At 54.2% G+C, this 18,745-nt stretch overlaps 1 protein-coding gene across 1 annotated transcript; it reads left to right on the top strand.

Annotated features, from left to right (window-relative positions):
• The first annotated feature begins 7,222 nt into the window (after positions 1-7,222).
• Positions 7,223-18,265, top strand: MEX3D (mex-3 RNA binding family member D). The gene is made up of 2 exons (XM_082072155.1): positions 7,223-7,826; positions 16,844-18,265. Exons 1-2 carry the CDS (start codon positions 7,328-7,330, stop codon positions 18,112-18,114), a joined length of 1,770 nt encoding a protein of 589 aa, XP_081928281.1. The 5' UTR covers positions 7,223-7,327; the 3' UTR covers positions 18,115-18,265.
• Positions 18,266-18,745: the final 480 nt, after the last annotated feature.

Below are 18,745 nucleotides of genomic sequence, written 5' to 3'. Positions count from 1 at the left end.
GTTGCACAGCTCAAGGCTGCGTCCACGCATTTGTAAAAGATGTTAAATCCACGGATGCTGCCGTGTGGAGCTGCTGGGTCACCCTGCCCTGTGCCGTGTAGCTCTGTGGGTCGGTCTCTCTGGTTTAAGATTTTATCCTTTAAAGCAGACAAGCTGTTCACCTGGAGCTTTCTGCCCAGACTTATTTTTGTCATTGGATATTACTTCTAATATTCTATCCTTAAAATTATTCATTCCTGTCTAACTTTGTCTTGGCTCCTGCTTATCAACTTCAAATTCTTCTTTTATGAAGAATTTGGAATTATGAAATATACTTTTGCCTTTCTTCCCTCCTGTTTGCTGTTGAACGTTACCTCTGTGGCAACTGAGACACTTCTTTACTTGAGAATGTATTTTAGCAAGTTACTGACGAAATTCCTACCCAGTGGCTCTATCCAGGCTCCCCGGCAGAACCGATGGCTTCACGTCAAATGTTGCAAGTGGCTTCTGTTTTGTTTTGTTTTTACTCTGCTCCCTCTCTTTGCTGCTTTGCAGGAGGCAGCTAAAGCAGGACATCTGAAAGCGTGACTAGTCTTTGAACACTTCTGAGTCCTGTCCTTTTTGCCTGGCTTTAAGGAGAGCCTATTCTGTCTAGACCGATGCTCTCGATCCTCAAAAAGAAGGTAGGAGAACATGTTTAAAGGGGGAGAAGACATGAGAGTGTTTGTTTTTTTGAATGAAGAAAAATTAAGTTTTTCAGGATTAATTCTCCAATCAAACAATCCTATTTATTTAAGATTACATCCAGAAGAACAGTCTCCAAGAATCCAGGTGCCCATGCAAATCCTTGGGTGATACCACTTATAAATAAATATAAAATGCATCTTCTCAGCTGTTGTCCCTCTGAACAGAAATTTCTGTGTGTCCTGGAACCACATCTTAATAGAGTCTTGTGGTTGGTCGAGGTTCCCGGTTCTGTGTATTTTAGCACCCTGCTTTAAATAAGAGTGCACACAGCCATGAGAAGGCGGTGCGCTAATTCTGCAGCACAGAAAATAATGTCCTGGAGCTAAAAATGTGGACTTGTACTCGGATTAGCAAGGATCAACTCTGTGTCCTTGAACTAATGAGGGAAAACCGTTCCACTTCAGCCCGGCCCCACGACTGGCTGGAGTATTATGAGAGAACAGCACAGAACAGCATTTGCCAAATGACATTTACAGTGATAGAGCATTTATGAGAATGAGGGGGAAAAAAACCCCCACATTTTGGACTTCAGAATGACCCAACAAATTGTACTTGAAATTGTCAGAGTTACTGGTTAGCAATTGAATTTAGTATTGATGAGTACTGGTCTAGTACTGACTGCTAGTCGTAAATAACACTTACCAAGAATAGTAGATTAATATTTATTTAATTCATTAAACAAATATCTTGTTTAGTGGATTTTTCTTTCCTTGCAAAGTCAAAAGTGGTGATAGTTTGGGATCCCAGAATGTCAGGGGTTGGAAGCGACCTGGAAAGCTCATCCAGTGCAATCCCCCCATGGAGCAGGAACACCCAGATGAGGTGACACAGGAAGGTGTCCAGGGGTTGGAATGTCTGCAGAGAAGGAGACTCCACAACCCCCTGGGCAGCCTGGGCCAGGCTCTGCCACCCTCACCGGGAACAAGTTTCTCCTCAAATTTAAGTGGAACCTCTTGTGTTCCAGTTTGAACCCACTGCCCCTTGTCCTGTCACTGGTTGTCACCCAGAAGAGCCTGGCTCCATCCTCCTGACACTCCCCCTTTATACATCTGTAAACATGAATGAGTCCCCCCTCAGTCTCCTCTTGTCCAGCTCCAGAGCCCCAGCTCCCTCAGCCTTTCCTCACACGGGAGATGCTCCACTCCCTGCAGCATCTTGGTGGCTGCGCTGGACTCTCTCCAGCAGTTCCCTGTCCTGCTGGAACTGAGATCACGCAGAGCTGGAACAGTGGGGCAGTGAGCAACCTCTCAACTGGTTTGTTTCTAGTGGCAAGAACCGGGAACTGCTCAGCTGTAGGAATCTGATGTCATTTGCATGTGCATTCTGATACATAGACCCACAATGTTGAGCTTTCAGAAGGAGATGAACACCAAAAAGTTATTACTTGGTTTTGTTTGTAATTTGGGTCCAGTTCTGTGTCCTGAATTAGCCCATTAAGCACATTTTATGGGGTTTAGTGATCTGAAGGGCTGCAGAACTTGAAAGCTTAGTGCTCCATCTTTGATATTTTTCATGCTTTTGTTTGATCTGCAATTAATTCTTAGTTTTGCATCAAGTGGCTGCTCCACAACTTCTCAGAAGTCGTTACCTGAAGCTAGATTCTTCATTAATTGAATAATTGAATGAGTGAAAAAGATGTTTGCTAGTGGTTTCCCCCAAAGTGCCTTTTTTTTTTTTTTTTTACGTATAATGTGGTGCTGGTGATATAAAGAGGTAACAGTAAAAAGCCTCTCGGTGTGTTGGTGCCAAGAGGATCCCAGTTGTTCGTATTTTGAGTTATTTAGCAGTTGGTCAGTTTTTGCCTGTCATGCTGACACTGAACCTCATCCCCTTGAGCCATCTCAGTAAGTTGTTCCCTCTGTCAGCTACTTTGGGAGCTGATTGATCTCAGACTTAGGTTACTTTTCAACTTGGAGATCTTGTCAGTCTGTCTGGCTCCACCTACATGCAGTGATTCAGCTCCTGATGTGCTGAAATACTCCCTTCAGCCTTCCCACACACAAGGAAGAGTGAAATAAATAACTTACGCTTTTTCTATGGATAAACAACATTTAATCCAATTCCTTGTATTCCTTAAACACGTGTTCATTAGAGCATAAGCAAAACAGCGCTGGGTGCACGGGGGATTCACTCCACCCAACACGCACACCTTTAAACAATAAGAAGTGTGCTTAAATACAGTAAGGTGTTACATATTCATAATGACCCCAGGAACGCCTGTACATATTCATAACCTTTCCCCGCTTCTGATTAAAATGAGTCTCAGATAACCATTTCCATAGACCCTCCCCTGTTGCGCCTGTGCAGTGCCACTTGGTGAATTTGAGGAGGGGTCTTTGGGGGTCTTTGGATGAAGGCTCCTTCAGCTTCATCACAGTGAACTTTTTACCTTTGGCTCATTATGTTGAATTGACTGGGACCCAAGCTGCCAAGTCGATTGAAACCAGACTGGCGCCCCCTTTTGCTGTAAATCTTCGTTATCTTGTCTCCTCAAGTTTACAGCTAGGTGCAGTAAAACTTCTTATCTTGGCATTCAATGGGGTTCTGTTCTTCTTAACATAAAGCTCTAAACTAAGCATTTATTGTGTGGCTAAGCCTTAAAGTGTTAGTTCCTTAGCAGGCACCCATTATATGTTTAGTTAACCCTTAAAATGTTAGTTCCCTCTGTCAATATAACTTCATAAGTAAGTTTCATAACTTTTTACATAGAACTTAACCACCTTTTTCCAGGTTCAGAGCCCGTGCCTCATTTGGTTATATCTGTAAACATTAAACAGCACGAATCACAGCTGCATTTTTTACAAGAGGAAGGACCTTTTTTTTCGTTGTTCTCCAGGCTGCATCACCCTCTGTGCCGTGCTCGAAGCCTGGCTTTTTTTGCATGATGTTTGCATGTGCTTGAAGAAGCGGAGTCTGATCTCCTGGAGAGTGAGAGGAGCAACTACAATTGTTCTCTATCAGTAATTTTTGCCCCTAAACTTTGGATCACATTTATGGCATTTGGTTAATTTAGGCAGATGGATAACTGGGGTTTTTGTTTGTTTGTTGGGGAGAGAGGGTTTCCCCGATGTGTTCAGGAATCCGCTCTTCAGGGATTGGTTTGCAAAAGGATGGTCTTTATAGCAAAATAGATCTTCTAGTTAGGATGTTGGAACTTCTGCCTTTGTACACTTGACCTGGAATAAGAGCAGCTGTTGCAGAATTGTGCTTGGGGGAGTTTGTTTCACGCAGCTGTGGTGGTACTAATGCATCTGCTGTAGTTATATTGCTGTTCCTCCATACAGAAAACAGCTTAACGGGCTGTTCCACCTCAGCTTTGCTCTAGCACAGTGTTCTTTAATTCCCGGTACATGTACAGGGGATTGTCTTGGTCTCTTTAGGAAACATCTTTTTTTCTGTGGACGATCAGAGATCAAACAATTACATGCAGCACAAAGAGACAGAAGGAGTAATTGTGAATGAGCTGCCTGGAGGGATGGGCTTGGAAACCAAAAGCATGTGCCTTCTGTCTTCTCTTGTGTTCAAGGAAATCAGATTTTCTGTATGGTTGTCTTTTGGTAAAGAAACGAGTTCTGCTGAAGATCTCCCTAAGTTGTGTAATCCACTTTTGTCTCTTAAAGACCTGCTAATTACTCAGGTTAAAAAATGCAAAGGGAGCTCGGTGTCCTGAGTGAAGTTAAGAATCTGAGAAGAAAGTGTGAGCTGGTTCTGCAGAAAATTGAACAAAACCTCATGTCTACAAACCACGTTTGCCAAAAGCACTTAAAATAACTGGCAGTTTCTCTAGGTGTTGTTGGAGTCGATGTAGTGATTTCCAAAAGAACTCTCTCAAGTGCAAAGCAGACAAAAATGGCAGTGTTTGCAGACAGATTTTTGCAGTTCCTGAGGTCAGTTTGAAACCAGCACTTTTCATGGGGCTTGAGAGATGGTGGCTGGTGGTGACAAGGAGTGTGTTGGTCACGCTGGAGCTGTGGTGGGGACATCGGGAGCGTTCAGATGGGCACAGGTACAGGTGTCGTCTGGGTTGGTGCAGGTTGCCCAGAGAAGTTTGCAGTGCTGGTCATTGATGGGAATTTTCTACATTTTCTGGAAATGGGAGAAACTCATGAGGGAGGGGTTGTACTGTTCTGTCTCAAGTCATGGAAACCCCACTATTTTTAGTAGTTTCGTGGGCTGTTTCAGCTTAGTAGGTTAAATATTTTGAGAAGTGAGCAGGGGAAACGTCTCACAGCCAGCTTGTGTGGCTCAAATCTGGTTTTGCTGTGTCTGTGCCTGGAGGAGAAGCTTCGATCCTCAGTAGCTGCGAACTTTCTATGACTTGCCTGGAGCAGAACAATTCTCTGAACAGCTTGCAACATGGAGAAGACAAGTCCGAAGCGGGAGGATTCCCAGAGCTGCACTCATGCTGATGCATGCACTGAGGAGTCTGGATGGATGCGGTCAGATCTCTGTGAAATTGAGCTGTGAATGCTTCGGGGAAAACCAGAAGTTGCTACAGTCATCTTCTGCAGCAGCCATCCAGAAAAAGAGCTGGTGGGAGCTCGCTGCCAGGACCTCTGAAGGTAAAACAGGAGGAGAAGCAGCTTGTTGCCTGTTTTCATGAAACTTTTCAGCAGCTGGAAGATGTCAGGGTTGGTTGGCAGGTAAAAGAAGTGGAAAGAAGGAAGGAAGCGGTTCCTGGCGGCTGTTATCTCACTGGAAAGATCACATAGATGATAAGGTGACACATCTTTACACTGAGGGTGGTGAGAGCCAGGCCCAGGTTCCCAGAGAGGTGGTGGATGAACCATCCCTGAGACACCCCAGGCCAGGCTGGACGGGCTCTGAGCGCCCTGAGCTGGTGACGATGTCCCTGTCATGGTGGGGGGGAAACTGGGGGAGCTGGGAAGGGCCCTGCAACCCAAACCATTTTCTACGATTCTATGATTCACATTATCAGAAGGTCAAAGTCCTTCTCCATAGGAGAGTCCCCAGCTGAAGGATAAAAACTCAGAAGCACAAGGACAGTCGTGTGGCTCGTGTGTCAGGGCCACTGAGCAGCAGGAGTTTAATGTTTTCCAGGGCCTGTGAAATGGGAACAGAATGTAGACATCTCAAAGTGGGGGTTTACTAGACCAGACACTACTGGTTATTGCACCTAAAACCAATCCCAAGCCAAATGGTTGAATTAGTCCCAAAGACAGTGACTTGGAAAGACTATTATGTGTAAATGGAGAAAAAGAAGCTTGAGAATGGGACGTGTGGAATTTGAGCATCTGGGCATTGGAGGTGGTGGGTGAGCTAGTAATTGGTTTCCATATGGTTACAGTGAATTAGCTGCTGTGCCGTCGCTGCGGGAAGGGCTCCTTACGGCTCCATCTGCAGCAGGTCCCTGGAAAGTGATGGCCCAGGTGGAATGAGTAGTTTGGAGGAGATTGTTTTGCAACTGCCTTTTTTTGGGGGGGGAACCCCTGAGCAGGACCTCCTGCCAGGGCTTTCCCTCCGGGGAGGCTCGGGAAGGTGGTTGAGATCCCTGTGGGCTTGGGGCATCCAAGCTGCTGTTGTCACAACTCTGAAGCAGGAACAGCTGCCTGCTGAGCTCAATAAGCAGCAAATAACCCTTGTAAAACAGTAACTGAAGAACCAAGGGGAAAAGGTGGGAGAAAGTAAAAAGATTTTATGCTTTCTTAACTTTTGCAACTCAGGAAGAAGGAAATATCCTTTGGTACCCAAAGTGTAGCTGTGCTGTAGCTCCACACCCTCGAGTGCTTGACAAAGGGTTCGTGGTCCTGGTATGCATGGAACAGGGGGACAGGAATGGGCCCCCTGGGTGCTGCGCAGAGCTGCCCTGTCTTCAGTGGATGCTTTGCTGCTCCGGCTTTGCTTTCTTGCTGGGAAATAAGGGTTGTGCAAAGCAGCATCTGCCTCATCCGATCTGTGACTCTGGTGGAAATTCATAGAGATGGGGCTCCTTTTGCTTGAGAGCTGGGTGTAAAAAAACAAATAACAGCGGCCCTGAGCCTGCTGCCTCTCCACGCTTTCTCGATTTCAGCATCGTTTTTAAAGCATCTCTGCGAATGCAGTCAGGCTCTATCTTTGCAGTAGAAAACACGTGGTAGTTGAGCTGTAGAGGGAAGGAGTGAAAGGCTGTGCAACCGCGATATCTGGAGCATCCTGCATGTCCTGTGACCCTCCGGAGTGCCCATCCTGCCCTATCCGAGCACAGTCCGTGTCCCCACTTGGGAGTTGCCGTGCTGGACGTACAGGCTGCTGCCCCGCCCGTTACCACCCGCCCGGCTCCAGCCGGGGCTCGAACCGGTGATCTTGTGCGTTAAACCCCGGGCGGGGCGGTGCCGGGGCACACGCGTGGGCAGCGCGAGCTCTCCCGCGGAGCTCTCGCCGTGTTGCCGGGCGGGGCGTGGCCGGCACCGCCCCTTTCCTGCGGCGGGGGCGGTGCCGCGGCGGGCGCACGCGCGCGGCGGGGCGCGGCCCATTGTCGGGACGGGCTGACGTCGGGGCGGGGCGGGGGCGGCGCGGCGGGGGGCGCGCGCAGAGAGGCGGCGTGCGGCGGGCACCGCCACCGCCCCGGCCCGCTCCGCTCCCCGGCCGCCGCTCCGCCGCCATGCCCGGCTCCATCTACCAGCCCGAGGGCGGACAGCCCCCTCGCGGCCCGCCGCGCTGCCTGGCGCTGCTCAGCCCGCCGCCGCCCGCCGGCCAGGAGCCGCCACCACCGGAGCCCGAGCGGGAGGGGCCGCCGGCGCAGGACGAAGCCGCCGCCCTGAGGTTCGCCCTGGACCAGTTCTCGCTGCTGGGGCTGGAGGAGGCGGGCGAGCGCGGGCTGAGGGCGGCGGAGGCGGGCGGCGCGGGGCCGGAGGAACCGGAGGCGGCGGCAGGAGGAGTGGGGCCGGGCGGCCTGCAGGCGCGGGAGCGCGGCGGCGGCTCCCCCCCGGCTCCCGGCACCGCCTCCCCCCCGGCCGCCTTCGGGAACTTCGCCCCGCACCTGGCGCCGCCCGCCGCGCTGCTGGCAGAGCCGCTGGGCAGCAGGAAGAAGAGCGTGAACATGACCGAGTGCGTGCCCGTGCCCAGCTCCGAGCACGTCGCCGAGATCGTGGGCCGGCAAGGTAACCGCCGCCCCGCGTGGGGACACCCCCGGGGGCCCACCCCGCTTTGTCCGGCCCGGGGCTGCGTCGCCGCCTTCCGCGGGACTCGCCCGCCCGGCCCCGCTGCATTTGGGTCAGTTTTCACAGTTTTGGGGCTTTGTCTCCATTCGGAGGCGGAAACTTAACGGCGACAAATCCCGCGGCCCTGGAACTCCTCCCGCGGACGCGCCCTCGCCGCGGGTTTCAGCACCGAAGCTGCTGCGCTTTTTGCTTTTCCGTAAATATTAATTAAACTCTAATAAGCCAGCAAAACGGCACGGGGCGAGGGGGAGAGAAACGCGGAAAGTTCCCCGGCCGTGCAAGTCCGTGGGAACAGGCGGGACACGAAAGCTTTAATTTTATTGTAGTTGAGTCTTCCCCGCCCCCTTTCCTCCAGCTCTTGGCGTGTAAATGATCCTTGATAACTCAGAGTTCATATCGAAATGGTAATTAATCCGCTGGTTGATGAGGTTGAAGCCCTGCTCACTCGCAGCTGTCACAAAAGGACGCCCGGGCGTACCCCAGCGCTGTCCCCGGTGGGTGTGCCTGACGTGGGCTTTGTCTGGAGGAGATCTGAAATAACCCCTTAACCAGAGTTTTCACCTTTAAAAAGAAAAAGACCTCAGGGAAGAGGATTTACAGGGAAAAAGAAAAAAAAAAAAAAGAAAAGAAAGGTGGTCTGCTACCCACAGGAATCCCACCGGCAATGGGCAGCTCGGCTCGGGGGGAGCCCGATCTGGGGGTGTTTTGTGCATGCAGGGCTGTGGCACTCCAGCTGTGCCCCCGCTTTTGGGGTTCCCATCCCTCCGCGGCGCGGGGGCTGCGGGCTGGGGTGCTTGGGGGGCATTATTTTCCTGGGGGGAAGCGGAGAGCTGGGCAGCCTCATTGTTCTCTTTGTTAGCCAGAGCCATGCTGTGATGAGCGCGGTGACATCATGCTCTGCGCTTCCCATTGGCCTGCGCTGCCTCCCAGCCAGCCCCGCTTCGCGGCTCCCAACTTTCCGCACACCTCTGGCTGGTCCTACTGCCCCAGCTGAGGGTCCCCCCGGCTGCGATCGCGGCTGGGCAGCCGAGCGGCACAACCGGCTCTGTCACTGGAGGAGGGGAGCACAGCACCGGCCCTGCTCGGGAGGAATCCCACTTCTCCCTGGGCTGGATGGGGACCTGGATTCAGTGGCCTCACCAGCAGGTTCTGCAGAAGCCCCGGGTCCGGCAACTTGAAAGCGAACCTGTAAATGCATCCATTGTGTTTTGGAAAAAGCCTCTACTCCGCGAGTTCTGGGAGGTTGGAGGGATGGCTGTGTTCGGGTCAGCACCCATTCTCGCAGCAGCCGGGGTTGAGTGTTTGGGCTGCGATGAGGTCCCAGTGCTGTGCCCCTGCACCCCGGCGAGTTAAATGTGCACCCGGGTGCCTGCCCCAGATGCCTTGTGCAGAGTTTGGGTGTTTGCTGAGCTCCATTGGCTCCTGGAAAAGAGCTGCAAAAGAAATTATTGTACCAGCTAGAAGAGGGATGTGGAAGGACACCGTGTTCTGCCGATGGACTTGAAGGGGACTTGGGGCAGCAATGGGCTGGAGTTACTTGCTGCTGCTCCGGCCCCAGACAGGATCAGCTCTCCCAGGGGTTTTTCCCAACGTGGTTCCTGCCCCTCTCCTGGTCTTGTCTTCTCTGCGGCTCCTGGCCTGTTCAGATGCTGTCCCGTGGCCCTGTTGTGCTGGGCTTTTGGCGTGAAGGGGGGCTTGGCATTTGGCACCCCTGTTTCTCACTAGCAGGGGGTGCGGTTGGGCAGCATCCAACGGGACAGGGCTGTCACCAGAGTGTTTTTGTGCTCTGTCTGCTCTCGGGTGCTACCGGCAGCTTTTTCAAATCAGGGACGTGCGAGGCTGATGCAGCCCGGGCAGGGGTGATGCCGAGGTCGTTCACAGCTCCTGCCTCAGGATCTGGTGCTGAGCTCGAAAACAAGCAGAGCCTTCCTTGATCGCCTCACCATCTCACACCCGTGCTGGTTCCCAGGTCCTTCTGGTCCCCAGGTCCTCCTGTGTGAATGTCCCTCGGTCTTCGGTAGCCCCGTGGCAGCAGCATGGAGCCCAGCCCTGGGGGTGCTTCATCGGGCCTGGCATCATCCCGGTGGGGACATGTGCAGCTGGTGACACTGCGGGGCTGGGTCAGACCATGTCCCTGTTGCTCTTGTGCGTCCTGTGCTGCTTAACCACGCAATGACCTGAGGACCAAGCAGGTGCTTGTGGTGCCGCTGCGCTTGGAACACAGGGAGGGATGAAGATGTGGATATCGGGTGCCCAAGAAAGGTCTTGAGTTGGAGCTAGGCTGTTTTTTTTCTCCCCATCTACCATGTTCTGCGGAGCAGCTCTTGGGGCACTTTGTGACAGGTCCTGCTGTCCCCAGAGCCATTGGGGTGAGCGGGGCCGTGGCTGGGGGGTGTCGGCAGCTGCCGCAGCGCTTTGCCCGTCAGACCAATGCACTTTGTCCTACGTGGGCTGAGGTGGGACAAATGCTGTCAGTCGCAATTTCTCCTACTTCTCCTTTTTCTTCCAATTTCTCTCCTCCAGATCCACTAATTTAGCCCTTTCCAAAAGGGAGCAGCAGCAGCTCAGCAGGTAGATCCTTGTTGTGTAAAGCAAATCTATGTTTTCTGAGCTGGAGGGGCAGTTGCCATGGCCCCCCTGTCCGGATCAGCACCGGTCACGGAGTTTAGCGATGTCTGCCAGCTGGGATCTGTGGTTTTTCTCCTCCCTGCCCGCACGGCAGCCCAGAGGCAGTGTGGCCTGGCAGGATTGCATGGCCCTGTCTTTGCATGCAAGCCCGTTTGTGACGTCTGCCGTGGGAGGGGCGTTCCCCAAAAAGTGCTGTGGGCATCGATTGTTGTGGTGTGGGCTCACCGCACCAGTAACCAGCAAAAAGAGCAGTGGGGATGATGGAAATTATGGGGGAAAAGGGAGATGGGGCGGGCTGGACGTTAGAATCGCCATGGCTCTTGCATGGTGGCACCGTGCCAGTGTTGCTACCTGGTGTCCCAGCTTTGGAGCTGTGTTTCCAGCAGCTTCTGCCCAAATGAGATCGAGAGGGTGACGGGTGGCTGGTGCAGCCGAGAGCCCCAGGCTCTTGTGGGATGGAACCCACCACGACTCCTCTCCCGGGCTCCGCTTCCCCATCTGCAACACGCAGGTGCTGTTGGCAGCTTTGCGAAAGGTTCGGGAAATTTGCCATTGTAGCAGACGCTGGGATGCTTGAAGGGGAGATCCAGGATGAAACACGGCAGCTCATCCCATCCAGAGCTCAGCATTTTGGCGCTTGGACGATGCACGGGGAGATCACAGGCCTCGGTTTCTGCGCCAGTCCGAGCATCTGTAAACTTGCAGTGGATGGCTGGCGCTGTGATGAATCTGCTCGTGTTCCGGAGCCCTGGGCTGCTGCTCTCTGCCATCCTCTGCCCATCACGCCGCGTCCTTCGGGGCTGGCCTGGCTGCCTCCTCCCTCCTCCGAGTCGTAGCAGAGCCAGAAGCTCCTGAAGTCAGTCGCGCAGATCGATCGCATCGCTGGAGTATCTGCCTTCACATCTCTGCTCTGGCACCAGCTCCCTCCGCTCTTGCCCGCGGCGAGGGGCCCAGCGGCGCTGCCTGGCTTTTCCCGGCGTCTGGAGGAGAAACAAAGTTGCGATGTGCTTTTTCTCCCACGTTGTGGTTGTGAGGATGAATTAATTACTGTTTCCGGAGAGGTGGGAAGAAGAGCTCAGCGAAAGGGGAGGTGAATGCGATGGAGATGCGACGTGTTCTTCTCCACGGCTGGCTCCGGTCCTGGTGCATCTTGTGCCATTTGCCTGGAACAAAGGGGACTGGGAGCACCGTAACGCCGGATCTGAGGCCAGGAGATGCTGCAGAGCTGGAAAAGAGGAAGGGTAACATCTTTTCTGCATCTTTTTCGGAAGGGTAATGTCTCTTCTGCATCCTTTTAGGAAGGGTAACACCTTTTCCGCATCGTTTTAGCACACTCCAGAGGGCTGGGTGCAAGGCATCAGCTGGCTCCTGGGAACAGTTCTGGTTGATGCTATCAAAGGCTTCTCCAGAAAAGCTCCGTTTGCTCTTTCTTGGGTTTCCACAGGTCGGAGCTGGGCGCTGCAAGCACAAAATTCCTTGGGGAGAAATGCAGTCTGGCCGAGGTCTGGTTTGCTGCCTTTGTCCTCACATGGAGGAGACCTCGTGATGTCAGAGCAGGTGCTGGGGATCAGCAAGTGGGCTGAGCTGTGTCAGGGCTCTTCTCTTGCCTGGGGAGCAGCAGGGGCACAGAGGATGGAGAGACATGTCCTGCCCGCTGCCTCAGCCTGTGCTGGGCTGGTTTTCATCAGCTCTTGCAATGGTCACAGCCCTGGTCTGACCGAGGCTTCTGGCAGAGGGTGAAGTCCTCTCTGGTGGTACCAAGAGAGGATGTTCAGGGAGAGCAGCCACTTTTCCAGAGTTGCTGCCTCCGTCACCACATCATCCTGGGGAGAATCCCCTGGGGTTCTGTTTCTTGTCTTGTTCAGGTTGTCCTGATGCGTCTGGGCCAGTGGGGACACGGAGCTGTGACAAAGGCTGTAACGTGGTGACTGAGCTGCTCCTGGGCTCTGGTGTTGAGAATGGGTCTGCTGGGGCTGCAGCACCCCTGGGTCTGCCCCCACTTCTGGGGATGTTTTGTTTTGAATATGAAAAGTGTTTTTAAAGCCACCTTGCTTATAGACTTGTAGCAAAGTCTGGCCCCTTGTTTTCCTCCTCTCTTGATAGGGCAAGAGGAAATGGCCTCTAGTTGTGCCATGGAAGGTTTAGATTGGATATTAAAAAACATTTCTTCATGTAAAGGGTTGTAAAGCAGTGGAACAGGCTGCCCAGGACGGTGGAGTCACCATCCCTGGAGGGGTTGAACAGACATGTAGATGAGGTTCTTAGGGGCATAGTTTAGTGCTAGATTTAGGTTATGTTTGGATTAGATGATCTTAAGGGTCTCTTCCAAGACCTCTTCCAGGGTCTCTTTTCAAAATGCTGTGCGCCGGCCCTTGGCAAGGTAAAATATGGGAATACCGATCTCTGCCATGTGGTTGGGATACCGTGTTTGATCTCGTGATGCTGGGGTGAGGATGTGTCTGTGGTGGGGTCACCAGCAGTGTCAGGTGGCCCCTGGTCCTCTCCATGGTCCCGTTCCAGCGAGGTTGTGCGGCACCAGTTTCAGAGGGGTGCAGCTGTCAGGGATGGTGTTTTCACTGCGTGCTTGGGTGGGGGCTTGTGGAGACTCACCTGAAATATCTCATACTGGTGTGGATCATTCCACCAGTTGCAGGTTGCTGGCTAAACCACCTGTGTTGTGCCGTTTGAGTACGTCTGGCTTTTGGGGAGCTTTGGGGAGCTTGGCCATGGGATGTCAGTGTGTCCCTGGGTGTGGGCAGGAGCAGCTGTGGCCAGGAGACGTGGGTGTGATGGGGACAGGGGCTGTGCTGCCGTGAGGTTGTATCTCCTCCCCAGTTCTGGCATTGAAGACCTGCAGCTCACTGGGCCATCTGGGTTTAGATGCTTTTCTGGTTGAATCCCAGCCAGAGGATGTTTATCCTTCCCACTCAGGACATTTCAGGCCTGCTGTCTGGGAGTCCCTGTAGCCCGGGGGGTGACTTGGGTGGAGTTTGGGATCGGTGGCAGGAGCAGGACAGGTTGGTCCCTGGGGAGACCCTGGTGCTGTTGTGGCTCTGTCCGCAGTGTGCCCATCTGGAGCTCTCACCGGTGCGTCAGGGTGATGGAGGCTCCCCGTGCTGAGGCTCCTGCTGCAGATACCAACACGTGGCCTGGAGCAAGCAGCTTCCCTGGCCGATGTTTCCCCCATGGTGGGGTAGTGACCAAGCTCCCCCACTGCCCCAGACCTGTCGCTGTCCTTTTATACCAGGATTGATAAAACCAGCTCTGACCTGCGGTGCATTTTGCTGTGCCCCAGTGGCCCCGGCAGCATTCAGCAACCGCAGGTTGTGTGTGTTGTTCCTGCCCTGCTTGTTTGAGGAGGGCAGACCTGCCCAAGCCAGGCACCCCTTCAATTTTGAACCCAGGTTTCTGGCTTTGCCCCTAGGAAGGGCTTACAAGTAGAAACTTCTCCATTTTGCACTGTCATAGCATCAGTTCGGTCTCACCAGTGGAGAAGAACTTTGCTGTGCTGTACCCCCTTGGGACGTGGTTCCTGAGCAGCTCCTTGCGGCTGCCTGATACCTTTGGATCTTGAATTTGCTGCTTCCTGCTCCAAAGGGTGACTTTTGGACCTCGGATGCGATGCTGGTCTCTGCGGGAGGCACCGGCAGGGCCCACGGTGACTCCCTGTCCCGATGCCAGCGCGTGTGTCCCTGTTTGCCAGGCAGGGTATGAACTTATAGCAGGTACCAGAATAAACTGGGGAGGGAGATGTGGGAGTCGCGGGCACCTCACTCTGGGCAGCCTCGCAGAAACTGGGACATGCTTAAAAAAAATTCACCTTTTTGATGGCTGCTGGTTCTGCTCTGCCCCAGTCACTGGACATTGCTGTCCCCACCGTATGCCCCAGGCCATAAATACACCTTCCAGTTGTTGTCTTAAATTAGGAAAAGCCTGGACAAACCCTTCTCCACGCACGTTCCTCCATGTGTCTCCTCAGTGGCTTCCCCAGCTCTGGGGAACAGGGCAGCTCTGTGCTGTTCGCAGCCCAGCTGGTTGCACAAATGGTTGAATTTGGGTTGAATTTGGGCTTGTCCCACTGCCTCAAGCCAGGAGTGAATCCCTGGGGCAATGAAAGGTGAGAGGAACGCTGGACTGATTGGCAACAAGTGCTTGGAGGTGGCTGCCAAATGCTTTCAGCCTGGCTTGTATGAAATCCAGAGGGTTTCTCCCCTTAGGAGGGAGATCTCAGCAGGTCTCTGTCTGGCTGTTTATCTTCCTGTTCCCCCCCCAGATCCTCCCCAACCTGGGACCTTTGCAGGGCACATGTGGAGCCACCAGCAGCCCAGAGCAGCAGGGCGCCGGGCAGGGACCACGCTGGCTGGTACAAGCTGCTTTGAGGATTTTGGAGGAAATGCCTGGAGAAGATGGTGTCCTCACCCCGCGACTCCCTGGATGTGGCTATCGGAGGGGTTAGTGCTGCCAAAAAGCTGGGCTGTGACACTCAGGAGAGATGCTAGTCACTTATTTTGACAGTTTTTTACTTCTGATTACTCATGATGCTCTGTGCCCTGGTGAATGCACCATGCTCGTGTCTCCCAGGAGCAGCATGGCCCCGTCACGGCTCTGCTAGCTAATCCAGCTGCTTGCGAGCACGGGACAATTTCCCTGACTGGGACAAACCTGCCTGATCATCCTGAGTCCCTTTATCCTCCTCAGGGCTCTCCCTCCAGCCCGGCAGCTGGAAGAGCTGTCTGCCCTTCCTCAGGGTGCGCTGGGAGGAGGATGAGGAGGATGATGATGAGGAGTGCCCGAGCGAGCTGTTTGTGGAGGAGCCAGCTGTGCGCTTGCAGCACCTTGACCGTGTGTGTACATGGAGCTGAGCTCTCACCGTGTGCGGCTGTTTGTCAATGTGGGTCTGCAGCAGCAGTGTTTGCGGCATTCAGGGACCTTCTCAGGCCTCCGATGGAGCAGCCTCATCCCTTGCGGGCTCCCAGCTTTGCTCTGGGTGTCCCACAGAGCTCAGCGAATACGTGGGGGTGGGAGATGGGGGATCCCTTGCCCTTGTGTACCGGAGCAGAGGGCGGCTGGGCGGAGCTCCCACTGCACCCGACTCATGTGAATTTAATTAAGCCTGTGCACCGGAGCACAGGTGGAATGGGTGCAATTAGCAGCACTGGGATTGCCAGGGATTGATGCTGCGCTTGTGGCCACAGGTGGCTCCTCGGTGAGAGCCACAGTGACCGGTCTGGGTGGAGCAGGAGCGGGATGGGAGCTGCAGGGACTCTCTGCTGGAACCCAGCTCACACATGGGAGGGAAGGGGCAGGGATGCGGTGACCAGCGACAGAACCCAGGGAACGGCAGAAGATGTGCTGGGGAGGGTCAGTTGGACGTGAGGAAAAGGTTCTTCCCCAGAGGTGCTGGACACTGAACAGGCTCCCCAGGGAGGTGTCACGGCCCCAACCTGACAGTGTCAAGAAGAGACTGGACAGCGTCCTCAGACACACGGTGTGACCTGTGGGGTGTCCTGTGCAGGGACAGGAGTTGGACTCGATGATCCCTGTGGGTCCCTCCCAACTCAGGACATTCTTTGAGCGCAGCGTTGTGCCAGGCAAGGGCAGAGCTGGTATCAAAGCTGTGGTCTCCTGCTATATCATGTCCCAGCAGCCCCTTTGTCCCTGATAGATGCTGCAGCCTCTGTCTGGGGTCTCCTCCCTCAGGGCTGGGGGGCTTGTGCTGCCTGGTTGTGGGGAGCCCTGGATCCCCCGTCCCTCTGGGGCCATCACTGCTGCCATTGGGGGCACAGCCAGGTCTGTTTCTTGAGTTCATCTGCTGGCTGAGAGGTGTTGACAAACCTGCAGGACCCCAATGAGCCTTTTCCTTCCCTTTTATCTTCAGTGTCTTTTTTTCTTTGCACCTCAAACACTTTTTGAGTAAACCTGGCTTCCCATCCCCTCAGTGGCCCAGCAGTGCCCTCATGGCTACCTGCCCTGTCCCCTCTCTGCCCCAGCCTTGTCCGAGCCCTCGGGAGCCACGTCAGGCTGTGTTCTGCAGGTCTTTGTCCCCACAGCAGCACAGAGGAAGTGGTGGCAGAGGGTCAGGCCGGTGCCAGGAGCCTGACATGTCTCAGATGAGCTGGTGCAGCCCCCAGCACCAAGCTGTGACCCCCCAGCTGCCTTTGGGGGAGGAGGGACCCCTCTCTGCAAGGGTGTCTGTGCTGCGGGTGCAGAACAAAAGGGACCTGCTGATTCTGGCTGCTCCCGCATCTCCCCATCCTGGGCAAGCAGGGTGACCACGCGAGCTCTCAGCTTTGATGTGTCATTTTTTTTTCTTTCTCCTTGCTCTGCAGGCTGCAAAATCAAAGCCCTTCGTGCCAAGACCAACACCTACATCAAGACGCCGGTCAGGGGCGAGGAGCCCATTTTCATTGTGACTGGGAGGAAGGAGGATGTGGAGATGGCGAAAAGGGAGATCCTCTCGGCCGCTGAGCACTTTTCCATGATCCGGGCGACACGCAACAAAGTGAATGGGCTGACGGGAGCGATGCAGGGACCCCCCAACCTGCCGGGACAGACCACCATCCAGGTCAGGGTCCCGTACCGTGTGGTAGGGCTGGTGGTGGGGCCCAAAGGAGCCACCATCAAGCGGATCCAGCAGCAGACTCATACCTACATTGTGACACCCAGCCGGGACAAGGAGCCCGTCTTCGAGGTGACGGGCATGCCCGAGAACGTGGACCGGGCGAGGGAGGAGATCGAGGCGCACATCACCATGCGGACAGGCTCCTTCATCGATGTCAACGCTGACAACGACTTCCACTCCAACGGCACTGACGTCTGCCTGGACCTGCAGGGCAGCACGGGTGGCCTGTGGGCCAAAGCCCCCCACCCTGGCCGCCGCCCCTCGGCCGCCCTGCGCAATGACAGCCTCAGCTCCTTGGGCAGCACCTCGACTGAGTCCTTCTACAGCGGGCGGGTGGCGGATGCCAGCCCCACCAGCCCCTACAGCACCAGCTCCAGCTTCACCTTCAGCGAGCCCCCGGCCCCGCTGGGCTCTGAGGAGTGCGACTTTGGCTTCGACTTCTTGGCCCTCGACCTCACAACACCCACTACCACCATCTGGTCACCCTTCGAACGTTCGGGCAACCCCTTGCAAGCCTTCAGCAGCTGCTCCTCCATCAACGGCTCGCAGAGACGCAACAGCAGCACGGCCACGCCACGCCACTCGCCCACCCTCCCTGAGAGTGGGGGGGGGGGGGCCCTGGAGCACCCCTTAGCTCGCCGCATCCAGAGCGACCCTGTCAGCACCTTGTCCTGGCTGCCCACCCAGGGCTCCTTGTCCTCCTTCTCCAACAGCACCGGCTACTCCTCCTCCTCCTCCCTGCCTGGCAGCATCTCCGCCACCTCGGGCTCGCCCACCGATTCCAGCAGCTCGGATGGGCCCCGCAAGAGCTCCCGGGAGTGCATGGTGTGTTTCGAGAGCGAGGTGATCGCCGCCCTGGTGCCCTGTGGCCACAACCTCTTCTGCATGGAATGCGCCATGCGCATCTGCGGCAAAGCCGAGCCCGAGTGCCCCGCATGCCACACTCCCGCCACGCAAGCCATCCACATCTTCTCTTAGCCAGGCCACGGCTTGCTGGGGCTGCCAGCCCTCCCCTTCCACCCCAACACTTATTTTTAAGGACTCAAAAAACTGTTTAAATCAACCTTTTTATTTAATAACGGATCCAGTGGGCGCAGGGGGTGGGGGGGGGAAGGAGAGGCTGCTGTGTGCTGGCTGGAGAGGATGGCGGGGCGGGGGGTGGCCAAAAAATCGGGGGTCGGGAGGGGTGGGGGAGGGGGCCGATGAAGATGAGGAGGAAGAGGGTGTGAAACTGCAGAGAGGAGGCATCTCCGATGTTTACAGAATAGCTTTAACTCTTCACCTGGCTGTGGCCGCTAGGGGGAGGAAGCCCAGCTGTTCTTCAACAGTCCTTCCCAAATAACAGTATTCAGTTTGCAAAGTTAAATAAACAGAAAGAAAAGGTCCGGTTGCACTTTTTATTTTAGGACACGCAAGGGTTGTCTTTTATTTTTTTAAAATCATTCTATTATTATTATAATTTTTTTGTTGTTGTCCTTTTTGTATGTAGTTATTTTTTGGATGATTCTCGATGGTTCTATAAATATATATATATATATATTTTTTTTTTTTTGTAATGCAGGTCTATCTTCTATTTTGCCAATGTGAAAACTGCCCAAAAATGTGTAAT

This window comes from Streptopelia decaocto (assembly GCF_964273445.1).
Source record: "Streptopelia decaocto genome assembly, chromosome: 24".
Taxonomy (NCBI): domain Eukaryota; kingdom Metazoa; phylum Chordata; class Aves; order Columbiformes; family Columbidae; genus Streptopelia; species Streptopelia decaocto.
This window is presented reverse-complemented; position numbering and strand designations above follow the sequence as displayed.